At 46.3% G+C, this 22,368-nt stretch overlaps 1 protein-coding gene across 4 annotated transcripts in view; it reads left to right on the top strand.

Moving 5' to 3' along the window:
- The window catches only part of SMPDL3A (sphingomyelin phosphodiesterase acid like 3A), a 47,936-nt gene that overhangs the window by 16,611 nt on the left and 8,957 nt on the right, over nucleotides 1–22,368 (top strand). For all 4 annotated transcript variants that reach the window (XM_075597172.1, XM_075597171.1, XM_075597170.1 and 1 more), the window contains 2 exons: nucleotides 15,615–15,795; nucleotides 18,159–18,283. In XM_075597172.1, the coding sequence (XP_075453287.1) occupies nucleotides 15,615–15,795; nucleotides 18,159–18,283 (306 nt within the window). The remainder of the gene's footprint in view (nucleotides 1–15,614; nucleotides 15,796–18,158; nucleotides 18,284–22,368) is intronic.

Here is a 22,368-nt window from a genome sequence, read left to right on the forward strand (position 1 = left end):
TGTAAATCTTAATGTGATGTCAACTTTGGTTAATGTCACATTTTAGTCACTTAACAGAGGTTTGTGTGTACTGTTTATTCCATTAATATATGGGTTGGGGAAAAAATACAGAAGTGGGTGATCAACCTAAATAAGAAAGTGCAATATATATATGACATATATCATCAATATGTCCATCTCCAATAATTATAACATATATACATTATTGTATTGTTTATTTCATTTCTATATAATGCATTTTCACATTTGAGAAAAGGATTTTTACAATTCTAGCAGTTTTCAAGAACCAATCTTAATATCTGTCAAAATGCAAAAACACACAGATACCAAACAAGCTCTGAGAAACCTCAAACTTTACCACATAATATATTATATATAGGTATATAAGTGTCAAAAGGAGTGCTAGTGGGCGTGGCTAAATGTATACAACAAAAAACAAACAAATATGCCCAAAGCTACTTCCAATGTGACAAAAATACACAGTGCAATACCCATATATTCTCTTGAATATCTGGCAAAATGCATGGAACCTGATATGTGGCATATTTGCACGAGTGGTAAAGCAAATATACATTTTAAAAAAAAATCAACAATGATTGTCTGCCCGAATAATTATGAGAAAGTTCGTGAAAGAAGAAACCAATTGTATAAAAAGATGAACTGTAAAATGGGAGGTGGGGGAAATAATAGAAATTTCCTTAACATAATTTCACTTGCTCTGAGTAAGTGCTATGAACACATGCACCTTAGGGTACTGTGGCTCCTCCCAGATTGAATTGAGCAATGATGACATTCTCCATCCGGTCAGCCGCTTCTTTAAACCGAGCTTTCAAAACATAAAAAGACAATCTACTTTTGCATTACCTCAGTGATGGTAGGAAAAAAATCTATCGGTGTATAGTTCTCCTCTTAACTCCAGTCTTTTTTTTTTTTCTTTTGGGATGGGTGGTGTGTGTGTGTGTGAGTGTTGTCATGGAAGGACTCAGAGAAAGTAAATAATGATAAGGGAATTTTTAACTTTTTCTTTCCACCCCTATGTCCACACACACACAACTATGCGGATGTCTCAAAGCAATCCTTTTCTGGGTAGAATGAAAGTGCTTCTTCTCACTCTACTGCCTAAACCAGGCCTGCACAACTCGTAAAGTGCGGAGGGCCGAACTGCTCCAAGGAAAAAAAAATTGGGCCGCACGGGTAAAATCATCATCATCATCATCATCGTCTCTCCTCCAGCACCTCATCATCATCCTGCACCTCCCATCACTCTCCCCCCCCTGCATCTCCCATCACTCTCCCCCCTGCACCTCCCATCACTCTCCCCCCTCTGCATCTCCCATCACTCTCCCCCCCTGCACCTCACATCACTCTCCCCCCCTGCACCTCCCACCACTCTCCCCCCCTGCACCTCCCATCACTCTCCCCCCCCTGCACCACCCATCACTCTCCCCCCTGCACATCCCATCACTCTCCCCCCCTGCACCTCCCATCACTCTCCCCTCCTGCACGTCTCAACACTCTCCCCCCCCTGCACCTCACATCCCTCTCCCCCCTTGCACCTCACATCACTCTCCCCCCCCTGCACCTCACATTCCTCTCTCCCCTTGCACCTCACATCACTCTCCCCCCCTGCACCTCACATCACTCTCCCCCCTGCATCTCCCATCTCACTCCCCCCCCTGCATCTCCCATCTCTCCCCCCCCCTGCATCTCCCATCTCTCCCCCCCCTGCATCTCCCATCTCTCCCCCCCCTGCATCTCACATCTCTCCCCCCCCTGCATCTCCCATCTCTCCCCCCCTGCATCTCCCATCTCTCCCCATCTCTCCCCCCCTGCATCTCCCATCTCTCCCCCCCTGCATCTCCCATCTCTCCCCCCTGCATCTCCCATCTCACTCCCCCCCCCTGCATCTCCCATCTCCCCCCCCCTCTTCATCTCCCATCTCCCCCCCCCCTCTTCATCTCCCATCTCTCCCCCCCTGCATCGCCCATCTCTCCACCCCTGCATCTCCCATCTCTCCCCATCTCTCCCCCCGGCATCTCCCATCTCACTCCCCCCCCCTGCATCTCCCATCTCTCCCCCCCTCTTCATCTCCCATCTCTCCCCCCCCTGCATCTCCCATCTCCCCCCCCTCTGAATCTCCCATCTCCCCCCCCTCTGCATCTCCCATCTCTCCCCCCCTGCATCTCCCATCTCACTCCCCCCCCTGCATCTCCCATCTCTCCCCCCTCTTCATCTCCCATCTCTCCCCCCCTGCATCTCCCATCTCTCCCCCCCTGCATCTCCCATCTCCCCCCCTCTGAATCTCCCATCTCTCCCCCCCCCCTGCATCTCCCATCTCACTCCCCCCCCTGCATCTCCCATCTCTCCCCCCCCCTCTGCATCTCCCATCTCTCCCCCCCCTCTGCATCTCCCATCTCTCCCCCCCCCTCTGAATCTCCCATCTCTCCCCCCCTCTGCATCTCCCATCTCTCCCCCCCTGCATCTCCCATCTCTCCCCCCCTGCATCTCCCATCTCCCCCCCTCTGCATCTCCCATCTCCCCCCCCCTGCATCTCCCATCTCACTCCCCCCCCTGCATCTCCCATCTCACTCCCCCCCCTGCATCTCCCATCTCTCCCCCCCTCTGCATCTCCCATCTCTCCCCCCCTGCATCTCCCATCTCTCCCCCCCCTCTGCATCTCCCATCTCTCCCCCCCTCTGCATCTCCCATCTCTCCCCCCCCTCTGAATCTCCCATCTCTCCCCCCCCTCTGAATCTCCCATCTCTCCCCCCCCTCTGAATCTCCCATCTCTCCCCCCCCCTCTGCATCTCCCATCTCTCCCCCTCCTGCATCTCCCATCTCTCCCCCCCCCTGCATCTCCCATCTCTCCCCCCCTGCATCTCCCATCTCTCCCCCCCTGCATCTCCCATCTCCCCCCCCTCTGCATCTCCCATCTCCCCCCCCTGCATCTCCCATCTCACTCCCCCCCTGCATCTCCCATCTCACTCCCCCCCCTGCATCTCCCATCTCTCCCCCCCTCTGCATCTCCCATCTCTCCCCCCCCTCTGCATCTCCCATCTCTCCCCCCCCTGCATCTCCCATCTCACTCCCCCCCTGCATCTCCCATCTCTCCCCCCCCCTCTGCATCTCCCATCTCTCCCCCCCTCTGCATCTCCCATCTCTCCCCCCCCTCTGAATCTCCCATCTCTCCCCCCCTCTGAATCTCCCATCTCTCCCCCCCCTCTGAATCTCCCATCTCTCCCCCCCCCTCTGCATCTCCCATCTCTCCCCCTCCTGCATCTCCCATCTCTCCCCCCCCCCTGCATCTCCCATCTCTCCCCCCCCCCTGCATCTCCCATCTCTCCCCCCCTGCATCTCCCATCTCTCCCCCCCTGCATCTCCCATCTCTCCCCCCCTCTCCATCTCCCATCTCTCCCCCCTCTGAATCTCCCATCTCTCCCCCCCTGCATCTCCCATCTCTCCCCCCTCTGAGTCTCCCATCTCTCCCCCCCCTCTGCATCTCCCATCTCTCCCCCCCCCTGCATCTCCCATCTCTCAATCTCCCTCGCCCCCCCAAGCTTCTTTGCCCCCCCAATCTCCCTCTCTCCCCCGCATCTCCATCTCTCCCTGGTCCCACGGGTCCCACTCCCTGCCTATGCGACCACACTGCCGGGGTGCAGGAGGGAGGGCCAGAGGGAGAGTCTGGGTGCCGGATGGGGAGTTACAGCGGGAGGGCACGTGGCGGCCCCCCCCAAGCTTCTTTGCCCCCTCTCTCCCCCGCATCTCCCTGGTCCCACGGGTCCCTACCTTATGCGGCCACAGGTGAGGTAATGAAACAGACAGAAGCTCCAGGTGCTGCGCTGGCTGGTGTGCAAAAGCGCGGGAGAGCGTGGCGGCAACCACCCCTGCGTGACTGCTGCTAGCCCCGCCTCCCATCCAATCCTGGGCCGCGGCTCAGCTGCCTCTGCATATTTCCAACGTGGGGCCATGCTTCCGCCCCACGTTGGGAGCAGGGAAGGGGGGGTGGGCTGGAGCGGGCCGCGCCGGGACCGCAGGGAATCGGCGCCATTTTTTTTTTCAAAGTTTTTTTTTTTTTTCAAAAAAAATTTTTTTTTCAAAGTTTTTTTTTTTTTTTAAATTTCATTGAGGGCCACACAGAGAGGCCAGGCGGGCCGCATGCGGCCCGCGGGCCGCGTGTTGTGCAGCCCTGGCCTAAACAATCTCTTTATCAAATCTGGCTTCTTCAGATTAAAAGACATACAGTGATGACCATGTAGATACCTTGCAATTTTGTCAGACGAGGCCTGAGCTCAGGATGCGGCAACATTTTGGGCTGCAATAGCCCTTTTTCAAGCTATCATGCTTGAGAGGGTACTGCAGCCTGAAGGTTTCTTGTTTCCTTTTGTCCTCTATATGACTTTAGAGCCACAATAAATGTAAGGTTTTTTTTCTTCCAAATTGAGCGCTGTGGCTTATTTTGCTCATGTTTTTGGAGGATGTGGTGATGACATTCCATCCTACATGCACCTCTTACCTTAACATAATGTATCGGAAACATTCTACTAGTACTATTCACTTGTTTTGATTATAGATATGTAGCATGGCTAGTCCAGACTACCTCTCTGCCTCCTGTCACGTAAGTCGTTAGTAGCTATAGGCTGTGGCAAGCTATCCTAGGGGCATTGACCCCCCCCCTCATACTGATTCTTTGAGTGGCAGGAGTGGTGGTGACACAGGGTCTGTGTATAGCCAATAATGGTGCAGACCTTGTGCCTTCTCCATCTGGTGTCTCAGAGAGGAAGTGCTAAATGATATAGAGTTCTCCTCCACCCCTCCTAGGGAGAAGAGTTGTGTGCTGTCTCCTCCTGGCTGCAGGTGAGATATGCCAGTTAGTTCCCACTGGGCTGACTAAGAGAAAGGGATCAGAGCTGAGAGCATAGCCTACATATTATCAGAGGGCCAAACATCATCCAGATGTCTGGGACCCATCTCAATCTATCTGTACCCGTTGTGTGACACCAGCAGTGGCTGCTAAATAAAGCACCCCTTTATGTATACCCCTGCCTGAGTCTACAGTCTATTGGGCAGGGGTGTGAAAGAAGTCTTCTCTGGTGGGGACTGTCTCTGGGAATCCTGGAGCCCACCGGAGCTGGAGGCGCTGACACCCTGAGTGGAACCTAAAGATCATCAAAAGCCTGTCATGTTACCCCACAACACCGCAGACACTCAGCTCTCCTGGACCCTCACAGATATGACTGCACCGCAGACATCAGAAGCCAGCAGTACATCTTCCAGAGAGGGGGGGAAGCAGGGCTACAATTGGAGGCACTGCTGAGATCAGGGCAGGCTTTTAGAGACTTGGCAACAGATAGTAAAAAAGGCAGTGGGCCAGGCTCTTGATGCTACCACAAGGACCCTGGGCACCCATCCGTGTTAAGGAAGGGGGGACCTCTCTCTCATGGGAAATCCTGGGAGGGGGTTACCTAGACCCTTCCAGAGGAAAGAACTTTGTTGGGACGCACCTCGAGGGCATGTTACCAGGGAGCGTGGATACCCTTCATCGTATCCAAGACAGGGACAGGACAGCCTCAAGTGTAGCTGGGGACCCTGTACATGATGTACTATGCAAGTTGGGGTGCACCCTGAGGGTATGTAACCAGGGAGTGTGTACCCTTCATTCAATTACCGACCAGATGTTGTTTCCCCAATGGGAAATCCGGGGCGCGTGTACCCTACAAGCTGCTAATCCGAAAAGGAAAAATCTGTGGCCAGAACTCTTTCAGTGTAATGAAGGACTCTGGGTACCTGGACTTGTGCTAATGGGGACGAACCCTGTGTGAAAATTATCCAGGGAGCGTGAACCCCACATTTTGTTAAAATTAGGGATGGGCCCTTTTCAGTTGTAGGCTGAGGGACCTTGTGCACCTTTATTGTTCTGAACTTTTCTACCAGTCAAATGTGAGGAACGGGTCCCAGAGGCATCACCAGGGACCCTGTGTACCTTGATCTGCATGGACTGTGCTGTGTGCTCTATAATGGAGTCCTCTGCATGGACTGTACTTCCAAAATGGCGCTCCCACCAAACTATGGGACCACATGGGCTTATTGCAGAAATGCAAGCTCTTTGCAGAAAGTAGTTGCAAGCTTTCGGCGCCAAGTCCTGGCACCGCCCCTCACAGTGACTGGCTCAGTCGGAGCTATGTACTGAGAAACAAGGAAAGGATCCCACAAGATGCACTCACTGGGGGTAGAGCTCAAAATAAATAAATTTTATTAATGATAACAAGAAAAAAACAATCTAATTAAAACCTGATATCCTGGCGCATGTTTAGGCACAGCGGAGTGTGGAATGCTTGATATAAGTCTATGCCTGGGTATTAACACTGTATGAGTGATCCAGGATAGGGACTAGTGGCTATGTTCATATATAATTATCCCTGATTATGCTGCAGTCATGATGTTGCTAAGCAGGTAATAACAAATGTTTGCTCAAAAAACGACTTTTGTTCTGCTGCATGTGGGTATGAGGGGGTTAACCAATTGTCCCACTTTGTCATGGATGTTAAGCAAGCTGTAGTGATCGCTTAGGCAGCTTTCTGGAGTCAGAGGCAATGATTCATTTGCTCCCCATAGCTCAGAGTGTGTATCAAAAAGTGCCAGGAGGTAAACAGTTAACCTACTTGGCCAAAGATACCAGACAGGCAGTAATGATCGTGTGTGTGTAGCAGCTTGCTGGAGTCAGACGCTGCGAGTGATTCTGCCACACACTGCAGAGTGTATGGCAGGGGAGTGCCTGAATCGCCGAGTGCAGGGATTTATAGTGAGATGAACAGGAAAGCAATCCTAGCTAGTGGGATCCACAACTGGCCCACATCTTTTTAGCTAATTGTACTCCACTCTGTGAACCGTACTGACCACACTACTAGCTAGTGGGTCGCGCTGATGACGTCACACAGGACGTCTCACCCGACACGTGTTTCGTTCCTGACTGGAACTTCTTCGGGGGTGGGCGGGTCTATGCTCCCTGCAGCCTTTTATGTATTCTGGTTGTCATGGTAACCCAGTAGCATCATCACGACAGAGTATGTAATGACAAGCAAAGGGGAAAAGGTGATCTAGGCAGGGAAACAAGGTTAAAAAACGGGTCCTATTAACCCATGAAAACAGGTTAAAAAAATCGGAGCTATGTCACACTCTACTTAGCACCGCCCTGCACCAAATGCCACCCAGGGGAGGGGCATAAAAGAATCAGCCAATCGGAGCTTGCCCTTTATCTGGGAGGAGCCAACAACTTGCTGCAGCCACCTCAGTTCCATGGAGCTGAGCAGGAGAGAGGAGCAACTATACAATTCTCTGTATACTTCTTGTAGAAATGGTGAGCGCATAGAAGAAAGAAAAAATAAACACTATGTAAATATTAGCCCACTAAATGAAGCATACATAACACAGGGAATGAAAGATGAAATATAACAAAAAAGGCTGATGCAAGATCTTACTCACACGGACAAGTGTGAGCCAATCTTGTCAAGGTTTCTTTAGAGAAATCCACTTCAAGGGGTAGTTCCCAGGGGTGGAATGAGGGTTCTGGTAAGAGCAATTCACTGCCTCCGGTATGGCTCCAAACAAGGTCGAAAACGCTCAATAAGTAATGGTAAATTTATTTAAACAGCAAGTAAGTATACAGAACTTACATGAAAGTAAAACACTTCCGGCGTCCGTCTCCTTCGTATCAGCTCATGCGGGGGTCTCCCTTGCTGCCTCGTCTGGTCGCAAGTCTGCAATTGAGCTTTTCCTTCAGGAAGTACGGTGGCCTTCAGTGGTAAAAAACAGAGCAGCTATGCCGACACAGGGCTACGCGTTTCGCGAGTATCTCTCGCGTCATCAGGTCCTCTGAAGGTCACCGTACTTCCGTACTTCCTGTAGATCTGTTCATACCTATCAACCAGGCCTCCACACCAACCGGTGCTGCCCCTACCAGCTTTCATGTCGTGGATGATATCGTGGGCCCGTGGCCCTAACCATCGTGTCCGGATGCCCTCATGGTCCAGTGCCAATCATATCTGCTTCCGCTGACCGCCAGGCCCTCCTGCTCTATGGTCAGGCCTACCCTGAATTGTACTCCGCGAGGCCACTCATCGGCCCTTATGCTCTTAACAACGCTTCCGCGATGAGAGGCCTGATGGTTTCAGAACTGTAACCAGTACCAACTGTGCTCGACGACCGGGAGGGTGAGTCGAATATCCTGGGGGTGTTGGGTGCGCCTCCCCTGGCGGCATGGGGGTGGCCAAGCCCCGTGCCGATAGCTACCAGGGAAGATGTAGTTTCCAGACATCGTGGCCCGGTTGAGGTGTCCTCCCCATCTCCTGAAGCAGATGTGCCCAATGTGCAAGACCTGCGGAGAAAAGACCATCTCCTACTTGCGTTCTGCGACAACATTCCAGCTCCAAGTTGTCTGTCCAGTAGGCCGTGGTACTGCCGGAGCTCCGGAGGAGTCCCACGCCTAAGGAAGACGCCGGCACTGTCCAGGACCTGCCTTTCAGAGGAATCGAAAGGACGTCTCCTACCTTCTGATTGGTGAGGTTCATGCTCCTTCCGTTCCAGAGGATGCAGCCATACCTACCCTGATGAGGAGCCGGGTGGGGCCTTGGTTAGCATGCCGCGGGGTGATGTACTTCCGGTGCAGCTGGTTGTGACGTCATCGCCGCCGCTGAACTCGAGCCTACCCGGCGGCCTCGCGAGACTGTCCCTGGTCAATGACGTCGACAAGATGGCGTCGCTGGCACCAGTGGAACCACCGCTAGCCTCATCAGCGGTGAGTGTTGGACTGCTCCCTGAAGAAGCCCCCTGCTATGTGGCCCAATGCAAGGGAAGGGGTTACCAGACCCCTGAAGTCACTCTCCAACGATCCCCATGGGGCCGGGGTAAGCCCATACCCTATGGACTGGCCATGGACACTGTTAGGCCCAGATCACCGGCCGTAACTACCCATGTCCCATCCTATGCTACCCCTGTGCAGGACTGTGCCCAATCCCTTCCCTTCCACCTGGCCCCAGAAGGAGTAATCAAATTGATCCTGCCACTTCCACATTTGTCCTATCCCAGTTCCCATGGGATGATGTGGGTTATCCCCTGATGTGAGGGATTGGTCTTTTGGGAGGGGGGATAGTAGATCTGATGATTCAGAGGGAGAACCACCAGCACCCATTCGCAAATCTGTGTCTAAATCGCCAGGGTCTTTCAGATCTTTCAGGGAGTCTTCATGATCACAATCTCAACAATCTATTACACCGGGAGTATAATCCCAGGTGTGCACCAGGCCAAGTTGTCCAAGACCTGAACCTTTGTATGGGGAACCCCTTAAGTGGTGGGACCCTATGTTTCAAGGCTATGTCACCAGCATGGATAGGACTAGGTTCATACTAGTCGATGGGTCCAAGTGTATTCTTGGTGGAAGGAAGGCTCATTCTCCCCAGAGGACACCACTGAAGCCATCCATAAGTGGTTGGGAGAAATAAATTTAGACGTTAGGACACCCAAGGGACCCTCCATTCTATACCAGGAGGTGGACCCTAATGAGCCTAAGTTTTGGGTCTTACCTGGCAAAGGAGCTGGCCAAAAGATATTAAGGCTTAGCCGAGCTGACAGGGCAATAAGAAACAGGTACCATCAGTCTCACGGGTAAGACTTCCTTATGTACCCAAGCCGATCATGCAAGAAATAGATGACAATCGGCATGATTGGCTCATGTGGGTCGTCACAGATTATCTTCAAGCTAAAACTAGTTTTAAGGAATTAATTAAAGATTCCCTTATACCTGTATGCTCCATTATGAGAGAGCTTACAGAGACTTGCTTATTCATGGATAGAGTAGAACTCCGACAGCAAGATGGTGCCCATAAGGTGTATTCTGTATGGGTAAAGGATTTTGAGGGACGGGTGATTCGAAAGCCTGATCCTAAGTATTATAACTAGTGACCCCATACTCTTCATGTTGGAAGAGTTAGAAATATCATCGCTGTAACCAGTGGATGATTTGGGTTCTTGCTGTCTGTATATTAATTGTGGGTTCATGTCATACCATCTCTTATGTGTAACCTGTTATTGCATTGCAGGCCCAGGGTAATGAATGATGCTCCAAATTCGTCCCAGTGAGGACATGGGATTTTCCACCCAGGGGAGAGTGTAGCATGGCTAGTCCAGACTGCCTCTCTGCCTCCTGTCACGTAAGTCCTTAGTAGCTATAGGCTGTGGCAGGCTATCCTTGGGGCATTGACCCCCCCCCATGCTGACAGAGTGGCTGGAGTGGTGTGACACAGGGTCTGTGTATAGCCAATAATGGTGCAGACCTTGTGTGCTCCCCTTCTGGTGTCTCAGAGAGGAAGTGTTAAATTATAGAGAGTTCTCCACCACTCCTAGGGAGAGGAGGTGTTTTCCCCCTTGGCTGACTGAGAGAAAGGGATCAGAGCTGAGAGCATGGCCTACATATTATCAGAGGGCCAAGCATCATCCAGATGTCTGGGACCCATCTCAATCTATCTGCATCTGTTGTATGACACCAGCAGTGGCTGCTAAATAAAGCACCCCTTTTTGTATGCCCCTGCCTGAGTCTACAGTCTATTGCGCAGGGGTGTGAAAGAAGTCTGCTCTGGTGGGGACTGTCTCTGGGAACCCTGGAGCCCACTGGAGCTGGAGGAGCTGACACCCTGAGTGGAACTTAAAGATCATCAAATGCCTGTCCTGTTACCCCACAATACCGCGGACACTCAGCTCTCCTGGACCCTCACAGGTACTGTATGACCGCACCACAGACATCAGAAGCCAGCAGTACATCTTCCAGAGAGGGGGGAAGCAGGGCTACAAATATATCAAGAGACAGGGGGTGCCCAATGCTGCATCCAATTGACAAAACATATAAAGTAAAATACTTCAATAATAATAATTGGTTATTTAGTTAACCCTTTGGCCAAAGGCGTCATAAGCCTGCATACCAACGTCAAGGTATAACCAAAATAATGCAGGTCCTACACTACACTGTGAAACCTTTCCTTTTACCTCTGTGAGAGGGGAAAAAACCATAATGGGTCTTGTTCCTGCAGCAAGTGAAATGACCTTCCAAGTTAAAAGGGTGAAGGAGGAGGAGTGAGCTCTGGGGGGAGGTGCCACAGCCTCCAAAGAGACATAGGTTAACACAGATACCCAGCAAGCTCAAACTCCCCCACCCACCACAAAGTGAATATATATTTATGTCAACCAGAGAGCTACTGAGCGTGGCAATTGTATATAACAAGAGACAGGGGGTGCCCAATGCTGCATCCAATTGACAAAACATATAAAGTAAAATACTTCAATAATAATAATTGGTTATTTAGTTAACCCTTTGGCCAAAGGCGTCATAAGCCTGCATACCAACGTCAAGGTATAACCAAAATAATGCAGGTCCTACACTACACTGTGAAACCTTTCCTTTTACCTCTGTGAGAGGGGAAAAAACCATAATGGGTCTTGTTCCTGCAGCAAGTGAAATGACCTTCCAAGTTAAAAGGGTGAAGGAGGAGGAGTGAGCTCTGGGGGGAGGTGCCACAGCCTCCAAAGAGACATAGGTTAACACAGATACCCAGCAATCTCAAACTCCCCCACCCACCACAAAGTGAATATATATTTATGTCAACCAGAGAGCTACTGAGCGTGGCAATTGTATATAACAAGAGACAGGGGGTGCCCAATGCTGCATCCAATTGACAAAACATATAAAGTAAAATACTTCAATAATAATAATTGGTTATTTAGTTAACCCTTTGGCCAAAGGCGTCATAAGCCTGCATACCAACGTCAAGGTATAACCAAAATAATGCAGGTCCTACACTACACTGTGAAACCTTTCCTTTTACCTCTGTGAGAGGGGAAAAAACCATAATGGGTCTTGTTCCTGCAGCAAGTGAAATGACCTTCCAAGTTAAAAGGGTCATTTCACTTGCTGCAGGAACAAGACCCATTATGGTTTTTTCCCCTCTCACAGAGGTAAAAGGAAAGGTTTCACAGTGTAGTGTAGGACCTGCATTATTTTGGTTATACCTTGACGTTGGTATGCAGGCTTATGACGCCTTTGGCCAAAGGGTTAACTAAATAACCAATTATTATTATTGAAGTATTTTACTTTATATGTTTTGTCAATTGGATGCAGCATTGGGCACCCCCTGTCTCTTGTTATATACAATTGCCACGCTCAGTAGCTCTCTGGTTGACATAAATATATATTCACTTTGTGGTGGGTGGGGGAGTTTGAGCTTGCTGGGTATCTGTGTTAACCTACAAATATATCAAGGCTTAGAGCTTTGACATGTAGTTCACATTTTAATGGTTACTGCATGGGTGGTTGTTGTCCAGGAATTTTAGGTATCCCATACTTTAGAATTAAGATTTAAATGATGATAAAGTGAATCTGTACGTGTCAGTAGTTTTACTGAGGTGGGAATTATGTACATTTTTGTAAAAGATTAGCTAATTTTGCTAAAAACTATGTAGCCTCAGTTAAATCCTTTTACAGAAAGGATATTCAATTGTAAATCAATCGACAAATATAAAATGTGGATATAAAAAAACCCTGAACAAACCTTAATAACAAAGTGGTTGATTTCTAGCAACAGGGTTGACTATTTAGTTTGGAAAGTTCTTCTTTAAAAAGTGGAACAGTTGAAACTGTCATAGATGAGGATGTTCTTCAAACTTTGGAGCAGAATTCTCAGACAACTTCTTACCAACTCTGGGCTCGCTTGGATAAACAGATCTTCCTTCTTTTAAAGCATCATATAGATTATTTTGAAAGAGTACAAGCTTGTGGTCCAGGTAAAAAGTAGAATGTTCCTTCTGCAGGTTATTTAAGTGTTGTTTTGATCAAGAGAACTTGTAAGTGCCTCCAACTCTAGTCTTACTGTCTGGAGGAACTATAATGATGGCAGCGGTTCTTCAAGGTCAAACGTATTGTCTGTCTTTACTGGAAATTCAAAAAAGTTTGTAAGGAAGATGTCAGCAGATGGTGAATGAGCTCGAGATTTAAGTGGCCATCTGGGTAAACACACCAATCAGAAGTCTGCAGTATGAATCTTTAATGAATTATGACTGAGGCCTTGATCAAAACCTACTCGCAGGAACTCCAAACATCTCAAAAAGTTCCTACACCCTTGTAGAAGTCGGCGCAACAGCTGATGAAACGCGTAGGTTACGTCACTGTGTCTACCAGCTGATTGTGGAGGAGAGCCGAGTAACGTGAGAGGAGTGAAAATTGGCGAGCAGCAGTTTGACTCATACCGGCATTTGAGAGGAAGGTGCCAGCTTATGTGCAGCTGTATTCAACATATTAGTACAGCAGTGAAGATTTACCTGCTGCATCAACCTTTGTTTGGAGAAATCTGGCTGTCGTGAGGGGGGTTATACAGGAGACAGGACAGTGTCTAGTGTTACCCGGATCAGAATTACGTGATACTTGCGTCGCGGATTTGCAGGCGCAGCTGACGGAGGGATGCAGATACCCCTTGGAGTTCATCGCGTTTACATTCATCTGGTGAGACCATTCCCTTACCCCCCTCTGCCTTTTCCTTTGGATCCTATTTACAGGAAACATCCAACAGCCTGCCACGGCTATTTTTACCTTCACATTTGATATATATCAGAGTCACTCCACTCCCCATTTGTTGCTTAAACCACAATTCATGTCGGGCAAATAAGTGCTTCATTCATTTAAAGTGCTACTCCCTCACAGTAGATCTGCTGGACATTTTTTGGACACAGTTTTGGACATTTATTTTTCCTCTATTTTTTATACATATATATTGTTTTATTGTTATTTATGCTTTTTCTGTATTTGTTTTATTTGTACATCCAGTAACCAACCTTTATTGCCTTTATTAAAATTTCCCTTATATTTACAGCCACATAAGATTGCGCTTTATTCTCATTCGCAATATATAAAACAAATCTTCTTAGAGTGCCATAATCAGAGTTTCCCTCACATATTACACAGGCAGAATTTATCAAATGGTTGGTTTTAGCTACCGCCTTCCTGGGCTTACCAGCAACATGTTTTGTATTTTCAGCCTCCATTTCCCTTTCAATAGAGTTCGCTGGAGCAGAGAACATGTTTGCAATCTGACAGATACTACTGTAAATAAAGTAGGAATGTTCAGGATTTAAATCCCCTGCAGGTGGAGGAGTACCACAGGATTCCCTGTGATTGGATCCCAGTCAACCAATAACCGGCCCAGGGGATGGGGTAAAGGGCTTTAAGTACACTGGTTGTGTCTCTGGCATCAAACCTGGTGACAAGTATCCCTCTTCCAGACATTGGTACTTCGTGACCGACCTGTGGAACGTTCCCCAGCTTACAGCTGTGTGAGCTGAAACTCTGGGGGTCTTTGGGAGGTCTACCAGTAGAACGGCTCTCCAAATAGCAACTGGGAGGAGCCAAATTATCCACAGGGGTGTGTGGTCATGAGGCAGGAAGGAGAAAATACGGATGAGAAGAGCTATTTAATAATGTTGCTGTTTGCTTACTTTGCATGTCTATGCTGTAGTCCATAGACATATGTATGACCCCCACTGATACTATTTAGAACAGTTTGGCCTTAAGTGATTAGATAAAGAGTAGTGTAGATCAAGGGTGCGCAAGATTTTTTTTACACGGTTACAGAGGTGCATGACCCCGGCACAATGATAAGGGGCGGGTGGATGTGTGCAAGCAATGGGGGAGAGCAGGCAGAGGGGCGCAGTACCAAAAGTTTGGTCTAGATCAGGGGTGCACAAACTGGGGCGCGCATAATTTTTATGGGGGGGGGGGGGTGGCACAGCGGTTGCAGAGACCCCGCACTTTTCCTCAAGGCATTTCAATTAAATGCTGGGGGAACGCGTGAGGCCTCTGTAACTTCACCTACCGGGATTCAGAAGCTCAGTGTGACGCATCGCCACGGCAACACAACATCAAATGATGCTGTGGGGGTCATGTAACCCTGCTAAAAGAGGTAAGGGGGGCACGAGCATGGGGGGGGGGGGGAGCAGGCAAGGGGGGTGCAGCTCAAATAGTTTGTGCATCCCTGGTCTAGATCATGGTATTTAGAATGTTCAATTCTAATGTGTTTATTCAGTCACTGGAAGTAAAGCATAGAAACAGCTACAGCTACAATGAAACTGATATGGATACAATTGATTTATAGATGGAACATGTGACATTGTTTCCCCGATATCACACCACGATTTATCCCAATATACAGTATAATACCTGAGGGAACACTGAAACCTGCAACATCTGTGCATAGTACAGCTCAACCCCGTTATAACACGATCCGTTACAAGCGAATCCGCTTATAACGCGATGCATGCGTGGCTCCCAATTTTTGTATCTATGAATACTTTACAACACGATTATTGTTATCTTAAATACTTTATTGTACAATGCATACAATTGTACATTATTTCTAACGCGATCTGCTTATCACGCGATGTGATTCTTTGGACCCCAAGCACAGCGTTACAAGGGGGTTGAGCTGTAGTATGATTGCCTGCCAGTGGTCACCCTCCTAAAGTACATTCCATTGTGTGGCTGCAATCGGGACAGCAAATGTTGACATTTATCTTCCCTTGTGTAGGTATACATTATCGCTCATGTTCCCATCGGTTACCTGCCTTTTGCAAGACTCACCCCTGCAATGCGGGAGTATTTTAACGAGAGGCTGGTGAAGATCTTTCGCAAGTACTGCGATGTTATTGCGGGACAGTTTTATGGTCACACACACCGCGACAGCATCATGGTTCTTTTAGATGAAAAAGGTAGGATTATTTTCTCTGTATGGGTATATGTGTGTCCGTGTCCATATATAACATTTGTTTATGTGGTCTAAAGCAATGTTTTATTTTGAAGACATCATTAATTTTATCTTGCGGTTAGAGTTATTGAATAAACTGAGAGATCTATAACAAACCTACATCTGCAAATACATCTACAGTATATACTGTACAACTGAACAGAGGCGATAACTCACCTGTTCATCTAACTGACCTGACTTTAAGCATTTATACTTTATTGGAGGTCTTCGCCTCTACAATTCAGTTCTGCAACATAGAAAATGTGCGGGTTTGTCAAACCAATATTTATACGGTAAATATTTTCTACGCCATAGAACGTCGATTGCTAAATTTTCTATGTTCTGTGTTTCACCTTTACTCCATTTAAAGGGGCTGTCCTATGTAGAAGGTCAAAAGCCTCACTTCATTAAACAACTTATTAAGTTAATAACGCATATTTCCCTTTCCTGCGATCTGTTGTATACTGCTGCGGCACAGTTTATTCGAGCATTTGCCCGTTCTGTGCCGCAGCAGTAGCCTGGCGCGCGCCCGAGTGTGACGGGCGCGCGCCGAAGCAGCGGAAGAGCGCCCTCCGATCGGGGCGCTCTCCCTCCCGCTGCCGGGTCCGCCGGGTCCCCCGGAACCCCCTGCCGCCGTCCCGCAGATCGCGGGACACCAGGGCTCCCTCGGGGAGCCCTGGACGCGCGTGCAGGGGGCGCAGGCTCCCGAAGACGCGTGACCGCGCGTCTATGACGCGCGGCACGCCGAGGGGCGGCCACTAGCAAGCCGGGAAATCTCCCGGCTTGCGGATCTGGCCGCACTGCGATAAAGTGTGTCGCCAGTGTACACAAATATCAACTACTTACGTTGATGTATTTGAATAATCAGGACTTTATAACTTTTAAACAAAGGGCAAAACAAAAACAACAATTCTCCTTTAATTTCGAGGGTTGATAAACAGTTGTATCTCCAAAAGACATTAGATCAATGTTGTAAAAACCCTCCAAAGCTTTTGTTTACCATGAAAAAGAAAATCTTTAAAAATACTTATTTGTCTGATAAATTTTAACCTACAGATGTAGAAGGTTTTTCTGCATCTGTTAACTACGGCAAGTTTTGTAGTGAATGCCAATCGTCTCCTTAACACACGTAAGAACTTTTAGACCTGTCACTGTCCTTAGTTCACTTTTTTGTCCTAGGAGGGATTTTCCCTTTAAGTGGGTAGTCACAAGGAACTAGACAGAAAAAAGTGCATTCTTGGAAAAAATGCTCCAGTCCACATGGTTCCACAAGTTTTAGAAAGTGATAAAGCATTGCATGCTAAGAGATAGTGGTGAAAAGCAGGGTTGCAGACCTGTCTGAGAAGTGAATGTGATCACAAGCGATATTTTTATTTGCAGAAAGTGATAAGGAAGCCTCCTTGTGGTCAGACAGAAGTAGAGCATCTTTTGTGTGCATCTGTATTGAGTTGGAGCTGAACACCAGCAGCATTCAGTCCCACTATACAGTACAGGCAGTCCTCGGTTATCCGACACAATGCGTTACTCAAAATGGCGTTGGATAGCGAAACGTTGTAAAGCGAAACACATTTTCCCATAGGAACACTATTTAAATGAATTCCTGAAGGCATTTTTAATGCAAAATATTTTACGCAGACAATAAGATATGCAGCACACACATAAATTATATAGTGCATATACTGTATTATATATATTATAGTATAATATATATATTATATACACAAACAACTTTGCAAAGCGTCGTAAGAGCGTTGGATAAGCCGTTTTGGCGTTGTAAAAATGAATATAGGTATGCATTGCATAGTGTTGGATAAGCCATTCGTTGTAAAACGAAGCGTTGTAAAACAGGGACTGCCTGTATCCCCATTCTCCAGTACATGACAGGAGACGTCTGTTATATGTCCTGGTATAGTGCCATCTACTGGTACTACCAGTTATCAAAAAGTTACTTAGTGCTATACCATATGTGACATTGCTGTTTTAAAGCAGCAAAACATGTAGCACACATTTGAAGCAGGGGATCTCCGGAGTTCAACTTAAATCCTGTAATTATCATTGTTATTTATTTATTTTCAATCGTGCAGTGCTACATGTTTTTCTGCTTTTAACATCTGTACTAATAACTCAAAGTAATTTATGGAAAAAGTTTACAAGTCTTTTCATAGTTGTCAGAGTTGGTACAATTTCAAAACTGGCAGATACATTATTAAAGTCTGAAATTACTTATCATAATATGGTAATCTGTGGCAGAGCAGCATGGATTCCGACATGAAAAACGTATGTTTATGTTGTTCACACTTAACAACTGGTTTGTGTATTGTTTTTCAGACAATCCAGTTGGCTCTGTGTTTGTGGCACCAGCCGTAACACCAATTAAGTCTTTATCTGAAATGGATTCCAATAACCCTGGCTTCAGGTTGTATCAGTATGACACCAATGACTACAAATTGTTGGTAAGTGGACATTATCAGGAGTACAGTTTTAAGGCATGTTGCTCAAAGCTATAGTCCCACTTTTTGTATTTTGTTTTTATGTACTCTTGATTCACCAATAGAAAGTGACAATGTCACCTCCTGGTGACATCGTCGCTAAAACCGCTTACATACTGTATCAGGAACTAGGTGGTCACTAGACGTCATTGGACTGTGGATCATCCCAATGGAACCCCCCAGTTCAGGTAATGTAAAGTCCCCCCTCCCCACCAAAAAAGGAGCAGTGCAGACCGAGGCTTTAAAGAGATTATGGATGTGGACAAGACGAACAATGGCAACATGAGCAATTGTCAAAACATCCTGCTGCTGCACTAATTCTTTACCTGTAAGGCTGCGTCCCCGCTGGCGCTGAGCGTGACGCGTTCTCTTCTGTGAGTGTGAATGAGCCCGTTCACACTTTAGCCGGTGACGGCGACAGCGACGCAATGTCGCGGCAAAACAAATGCATTGCCACCGTCGCGTGCGCTTATTGTAAGCGCGACGTGACGGAGCAACGGCTTGGTCATCTCTATTTGATTTTCCAGCGACCGTCGCCGGCACTACAAGCGTAGCCTTAGGTATAATTTAACCATCGTATTGTTATTTACGAGATTATGTTCCTCTCCTGTCTTCTCTCTTTTTTTACTATTCAGGGTCTGCATGGAAGTAACACCACCTTTGGGTAAAATAGGATTAACCCCATGTTATTTGAAGCGAACACAAGGCAGTGCTAACTTCACATATTAATAAGATCACTAATGGCCATAGTTTTTGCATCTCATTTGCTTTGTGGATATCCCCATAAAACTGGGGAAAACTATCGGACCTATTTAGCAGCCCAGATTTAATGAACATTTGTGTATTTACCCCTAAGCGGCAAGAAGACATTGTCTATGTTTTGTCATGCATTAAGAAAGGGAAGGTAAGTAAATGCAAAATGTTGCTTTGTTATATTTAGAAAATACTTAATAAAGCATGTTTAATGTACAACTCTAGAAAAAAAAAGAAGACCTGACTTTGGAATGTCCAAGTCAGACTAAATTAATTGAAGCAAGATAGAAAAAATAGGCTAAAGCGCTCCAATGCCAGGAAATAAAGAATATTGTAAGCCAAAACCACTTTATCCAAGGTATTAGGAATGAGTAATAGTATTAATGGTAGTACATAATAACCACTTGTATGGGTACTATCCTCCTGAAGACAGGTGGTAGATGGTGCAAGCCCACCCACAATCAGTCTCATTGGCAGGTTCCCCTGAATAATAAGCAATACTCACAAATCCTAGGAGTGGCAGACAGGCTGTGCAGCTTCCAATGGTGTAGTGAGCAGGGATAAAATGGTGAAACAGAGCGCACAAGCAAAAACGGAGCTAAATTAATTGAAGAGTTGAACTTCTGTAGCGCTGCAGGTCCCTTCTTAAAATTGAAAAGCTGAGAAAATGCAAAAAATACACCTGCATGAAAAGAGGGAAAATGTACTTAACAATTTAAACTTAGGCTGTAAAAACCCAGAATAATCAATTTAATATTGATGGTAGAGTTGAAGTGCATTAGCTAGTACCAGTAGCGTACTGCTGCCCTGACGTACAATAACATAACCTATTTGACTGTTTATTACAAAAATTGCCAAGCAAGGGTCACTGTTTCTGTAGAGTACAGTACATTGCTGCAGTGTCATCAAATGTACAGAAGGTTGCGGGTGTGCACTACTACCGTAGGATAATAATGAGCAAACAAACATGCCAATGGTATATAGGTGGTGCACCCCAGGAGAATGATCAACATGTAGAGTTGATTTGTATCCTGGGATTGATGCTTGCCTTGGTGATCTCAGATATTATCAGGAACATTGGAGAGTGCTGCTGTTATTATTCAGACCTCTTATTTATAGTCTCTTCTAGTTCTAGAAGCATTTTATAGCGGCATTGGCGATTATTCTCATCCCATATTGCCACAGTGTTGCGGGGAACATACTCTCTGAGTGATATCATAACTTTCTTACTGTTCGCTGCTTACTGTAGGTATATTTGTTATGCAGTCAGTACCCATGTCCAGCTAATCATACTTCCTGAGGTGACATTATACTTATCCCTCACTATTTATGGTTCTGTGTCATACAGATTTATTTCTGGTTCATTATTCGTTTATTGTGTGGGTGATTTGTTAATGATGTATATGTTTTAGAGTTATATGTATGCGTCACTGCCGGTTATCATTGTTCTAATAAATATATTTTTATATTTTTGTAATTACCGTGCGTGCCCCCATTTCTGGAGACTCTGGGACCCTGTCTTTTGGGGTCCCTCCTCCCCTTTCTACATGTGTCATCAAAGACTCAACTGCTTGAATGAGTTAACGGTTGTGACCATCAGCCATTAGTACAAATAAAAGGAATGGGCCAGTGGTCCAATCACCTGCTATAAATTAGGAGAGCCCAGTTTGTCAGCTGATTTTGAACACAGGCTTCACTTCACCTTCAATGTTCCTCAAGCAACAAAAGCTCAACGGGGCAGGGACTAGGGCCTGAAATCTGTGCTACATGCCCCATAAGTGCTGTATAAGAAAGATAATTGGAAAATATTAATATTGCCTTCGTGCTCCAAGAGTTTTTAAGCTTGTCATTATTATTGAACCACTGCTGTCCCCTGCTGACTGAACATATGGTGGCACTGAATAACCTCTCTGGGTTTTTTTGTAAGCAACAGCAGTCACAGAAAGCCATTTATATTGTATTGTGAGCACTAAACAGCCATGTAATACTTTTCTTACCCATTTGTACAGTAGCGTTCGTTTTACCATTTTATGTAAATGTAATAGCTTTGGTACTTCAGACAAACAAAGCACAATAAGAAATGACACAATATGTAATAGACAGGAGTTTCTTTTTTTTTAACAAACTGAGGGAAGATTGTTACAGCATTTTTGAAGTTGCAGTATTCATTGTTGACTTGTAAAGAATATATATTTTTTAATGACGTGACAGCTATGTGTATCACGGTGTGACCTACAAATCTGCTAGATCATTTCACCATAAAGTATGCATTTGGAATGAAAAAGGATTAGTAAAGGGAATTTGTACCATGAATTCCGTTTTTGGCTGAATTAGTGGCATTTTATATTGCAATAGCTCCCCTTTTCTTTAAAAGCATGTATAGTATTTATCTGTGTGTGTTAAATGCACCACATTGGGTGACAATTTGAGCTAATGGCAAGTTGCAAGGTTTGAAAAAAACAAACAAAAAACTTCTCAATCCGTTGCACATCTTACTTATTGTTATTAAAATTAGAAAATTGTATTAATTGTAATGTTGTATTGTACATAGAGTTTTGCTGATCAGACACAAGAAAATGAGTAGAATAAACATTTGTGTGTCTCAATCACCTGCACAGTTCGAACATTCATCAAATAATACGATCTGATTAGCTCTATTTGCTGGGCCACTCTCATTAAAGTAATTTACTGATTTCCGTGGCCATTCAATGTTACAGAAGTTTTCTTAATTGTGATATTCAAGTGTTTAAGTGGGGAGTGCTACTACAGTTTATATGCCATGTCATGTGAAGCTATGTGTATGATAGAATATGTATGATAAAATAGGATATGTATGATACAGTAGAATACCTCTTTTCACACTTGCCTCTGTCCATGTGGCTTCTCGGAACGGTTTGTTGAATCTGTCCTGATCCACCAGGATCAGAAAGGCTGTTCACAACAGTACTTGACATTATTTTTTTTAAATAAACTCGCCCACTTTATATTGCTAGATGGTGTCTTTTCGTCTCTTCATGTGCTCCACGTCAGTGTTCTGTACAGTACACTGCCACATCTGATCAAACACTACAACCTGCCGAGTTTAATCTGCATGACTCTTACTGACAGGTACCACTGTGTGTATTCAGTCTCAAGTATCTAATGAGCGACAGTAGTAGGTATAAAAATATTAAAACATAATAAAAATGGGGGGGGGGGGAGGGAAGGCTCGACAGATTTCGGCGGCTCTCACACGCCTTTCTTAAGGATTCAACTGGGAATGAAACGCCAAAACTGGTCAGACTTTTTTTCCCCTC

Source organism: Ascaphus truei, chromosome 4 (assembly GCF_040206685.1).
Source record: "Ascaphus truei isolate aAscTru1 chromosome 4, aAscTru1.hap1, whole genome shotgun sequence".
Taxonomy (NCBI): Eukaryota; Metazoa; Chordata; class Amphibia; order Anura; family Ascaphidae; genus Ascaphus; species Ascaphus truei.